The 4,275-nt window shown below is 31.6% G+C and overlaps 1 protein-coding gene across 1 annotated transcript in view; it reads right to left on the bottom strand.

The window, feature by feature from the left end:
* Window positions 1-323: 323 nt before the first annotated feature.
* LOC106464504 (F-box/WD repeat-containing protein 8-like) overlaps window positions 324-4,275 on the bottom strand; it is a 32,920-nt gene continuing 28,968 nt past the window's right edge. Inside the window, exon 11 of the mRNA XM_013924649.2 lies at window positions 324-1,333. Within this exon, the coding sequence (XP_013780103.1) occupies window positions 1,177-1,333 (157 nt within the window). The 3' untranslated portion in view covers window positions 324-1,176. The remainder of the gene's footprint in view (window positions 1,334-4,275) is intronic.

The raw sequence follows: 4,275 nt of genomic DNA, 5'->3' as shown, positions 1-4,275 counted from the left end.
TTTTAATTTTGTGCAGAAAGAAAGACTCTTTAGGCCTATTTTATTTTACACTCGCAGAAAGAAAAATTGAGTAGTTTCAACAAAATAAAGAGAAAAATAAAATGCATTCTTTTTTCTTTATCAGAATTTTACAGTTTCAGAATGTTCATTACAAAAATGTAAAAATTCTTAGGAATATTTACACAAGTATCATGAAGTAAATCATTTCATGTTACAAACAGCAGTACATTTCTATAAACATGTTGAGTTACAGAAACATTAACATCACTATACGGACTTTCAAACAAAAACTTAGTAAACTATTCCATAAAAAGCAACATTAGTTGAGTATAATTCATCTGTTTTTATTCAACAATGCAAAATACAGGAATATTCAAAAGGGTAGTACGAGTTATCAAAACGTGCCTGATTAGCAAACACTCTGGGGTTAGCCCTGTAGCTCAGTTTGTAGAGTACTTATCTGGTGGGCAAGAGGTCTTGGGTTTGACTCTGACACAAATAATAAATGAAACTGAAATTACTCCAGAACAGCTGTTGCTCAACCTGGGTCCATCCCATGACTGTGACGTGAGGTCTGATGATGAGACTTGTTTATGAGAGGGGAAGAATGTGGCCTTTTTAAGATATTAAAAAAGTTATTTATGAGCAATTAATAGTGGATTAACACTTTAGCTCAGTCAGTGGAGCACTACTCACTTGGCATATAGGATGTGTTGGGTTCAACTGTAAATTGAGGGGAAAAAATTAAACTGGTAGTTTGAGTTGTTATAAAAGGTCTGAGAGCTTACAGGTTCAATCCTGTTTGTTGAAAATACATAAAATAGGATTAGCACAAAAGTACTTGAAAAGTATGTTGCCCAACATAAAATGGGATTACCACAGAAGTACTTGAAAAGTATGTTGCCCACTAACCACAAAACTTAGATTTTATTATAATTTTTGTAGTAAGTGGGAAATATATACATTAATGATGTTACAGTTCACCACTTTCATGTACTACCACACGGGTGTGACTGATGAATAACTCTGTGTATCAACAACCCTATTAAAAACGATATAGTGAAAGTACAAAAGTATACCCACCATTACATTGTGTTTCTAGAAATGACGTGAATCTGTAAATAATGTACAAGGCTTACACATCAGAATAAAAAGTGAAGATTTAATTTATCATTTTTATGAACAAAATCCACGAATTTCATCATAGGGTACGGCTAAACGGATGTTATAATTGTAACCAGTAGGTTCATTGTATGATGATAAACAAATAGATGGAACACCCTTTGTTTGTTGATCAGCTGAGAAATCATACACACGGACAGTTCCTCGTTGCCTGGAATAGAGATGTAAAGAGACAATGCTTATAATTTACTACATGTATAGTCTTGTAAAAGCTGACCATTTTATCTGCTTTCAAGTTAACATTTTTCTAATGAACACAAAGTTTTTACAAAACACCAAAAACAAAATATTTTGATCTTAAAACAAGAAAAGAGAGGCAAAACATATATTTGTGAAAACTTTATAATAGCAATATTATGCAGTGACTATACTATATTAAAAAAACAAAAAACAAATTTGTTTAAAAGTCTTACAGAATTGATTTTTGTTTCTGCTCGGGTGTTTAAATTAACTTCTGACTTAACTCTTTCCAGCATGATGCATTATATAAGCTACTTTTACATGTATAAGAGTTAGTAACTCCTAAATAAAACTATCCCTAAAAAAACACACACTTCAAAACTAAAGCACAATAAACAGTAAATGCTTTTTGGTGAATTTACATTTTATTATGAACTCAAAACCTCTTTGTCTCATAGTTGCATTCTATGTCATTATGCAATATTCCAGCAACTGTTGACCTGAAAGCTAGGTTTCACATGCTAGGCCACTTTGTTGAAAGACATTTTGCAGTAATATATGTTATACATAAAAGTATGTAAGTAGATAATAATTATTTTACTATATCTTACTTATAAAAGTTACTCTTTATTCCTTTTACGTATTATGTACTATTTCAAAAACTCTGGTTAATCTATGAGATTGTGACAAGGTAAAGTCCACATAACACTCCATAGCTTCAAGTTAAAAACAGAGTTTTGTAAAGAGAACAGGAAATGCCAAAGTAATCACTTCAATGAAATAACAGAACAAGCATGGACACCAATAAAATTAATCTATTACTTTTACGTTGCCTATCAAAAGTTATAAAACCTTGATGTAGTTAGATTATTTGGAGACAAGAAAAGGTAAAACTTAAAGTTTAGAAACAGGTGCAGATTTAGGGCTAAGCTACTGGTTAAGACCTTATGCCACTGGTGCCTCACGCTTACTTATTAGAGAATTGCATATTTATAAATAATGTTAATAACTGTTTTGTTTGCATTATTATTAAACTAATTCAACAATTTCTAAAAGTCTGGTTGTTTTGTGGAAGTTTTCTATTCAAACTTTATTTATAAAATGCTTTTGAAAAATGAAAATTAGTAATTCTGCATTTGTGCCTTCAGCCAACTGGGCTGTTGCTGCTAGACAATGGGTGTTGTTATTTGGTATTGTCATCACTATGGTTCTAGTCTGTGTCTAAAATAATTCTATTTTCAGCATCTTCTAACAGATGGCATGTATTAAAAGAAAAGGTAAATATTACCCTAAAACCACTTTCAGAAACTAGATGGGAGTGCTGCATACAAAGTGTGAAAGTTTTTCACTTTCAGCTTGAAGAGGTCTGTGATGGTTTACAAGAACTATCTGCAAGTTGTAAAGATGATCCTAAACTTTGCAGTGAATATGATTTCTTAGTATCTTTATTTATATGGTATGAGATCTTATTAAAAATCAATGCTATAAGTAAGTCACGGCAAAGTGATCATATGCATTTGGATAGCACTGTTATACACTTAGAAGGATTTCTGAAATGGCCTGGTGAATACAGATCAATGGGTTTTGAGTCACCACTTTTGACAGCCAATGATCTGGCAGAAAATATAGAAGATTCAGAAAACTGCAATTCAAGTTAAGAAAAAATATTTTATTATGAAAGTGAGGATGAACATACCAATGAGTATAAGGAATTAATCAGGATTCATTAATGTTATTGTTTTCATATAATTCATGTGAAAAACCTTTTGAGGCTCTTAAAAAGTATGATGGTGATTTTGGAGTTTCATATAATATATCAAAACTTGAAACCATTACAGGGGAAGAGTTTTTGTAACATTAAAAAGACCTCAAGATTATACTTACCTTTGAGTGATATTACTGACGTGGAGATGTATGAAGAATTGAGTATGATTAGCAGGATTCTCCCCCTCCCCTTAACATCAATATGAAATGCACCTTGAAATTCATCATTAACAATAGCTTATGTGGGATTTACTCTAATGTGTATGTAGCACTTTGCATATTCCTGACTATATCAGTTACAGCTCTACCAAGCTCTATCAGTTCTACCAAGTCCCATGAAAGATCACTAGCTATATTATCTATAGAAGATAATGTAACAAGCTCTCTAGATTATTTTGATCTAATAGAGGACTTTAGTGTACAGAAGAGTAGAAACAAATAAAGTACCCTACACGGATTCTGTGTGTAGTGGCTAGTTGGAGAATCACTGAAGAACTTCAAAATAACATGACCAAACACCAGGAAATTCAATGAACCAATTTGGCTACGACTGATACTGGCCTTAGAAGCCTACCCCTAAGAATTAACAATGCATCTATTTTTCAATAAGTGTTTTAAAAAGATGTATTTTTTAAAATGTATGGAAATACATTTTTAGGAATTTGATAGCCAGTTTTCTTTCTGAATATTTTGGTCATATATGTTCAGTAATCATGAAATGTGGGCCTTGCAAATCACAATGTCTAAGGGCCTCGCATACCCTAAACAGATGGCTGTTTAGAAACTTACAATCCACTTAAGGAAGAAAGGGAGCTCTATCATAAATAGACTGAGAGGAAAGAAATAATCCCTAATTTCAGATGACTTATGTTAGTTTAGAAGCTTGAAAATTCTAAGACAAAAATTGCACAGTTGAATTTTACAGTTTTTGACATGACCAACTTCAAAATTCTATCATTTTAAAACAATGAACTAGAAATAAACAAAACACATGTGTAAAGACCACAGAATTGCAGCTTTGTTTGATATATTGATAAATTTTAGTTATGAAAGTGGGGAGTTATATATTTCTATTCTCCCAATAAATTACAGTTGTATATATGTTGTAAGTCTTAACATTTCAATTATAGTTTATTTGGTCATGATTTC

Source organism: Limulus polyphemus, unplaced genomic scaffold (assembly GCF_000517525.1).
Source record: "Limulus polyphemus unplaced genomic scaffold, Limulus_polyphemus-2.1.2 Scaffold1670, whole genome shotgun sequence".
NCBI lineage: Eukaryota > Metazoa > Arthropoda > Merostomata > Xiphosura > Limulidae > Limulus > Limulus polyphemus.
Note: the sequence above shows the minus strand (reverse complement) of the source record. Positions and strands in the feature narration are given on the sequence as shown.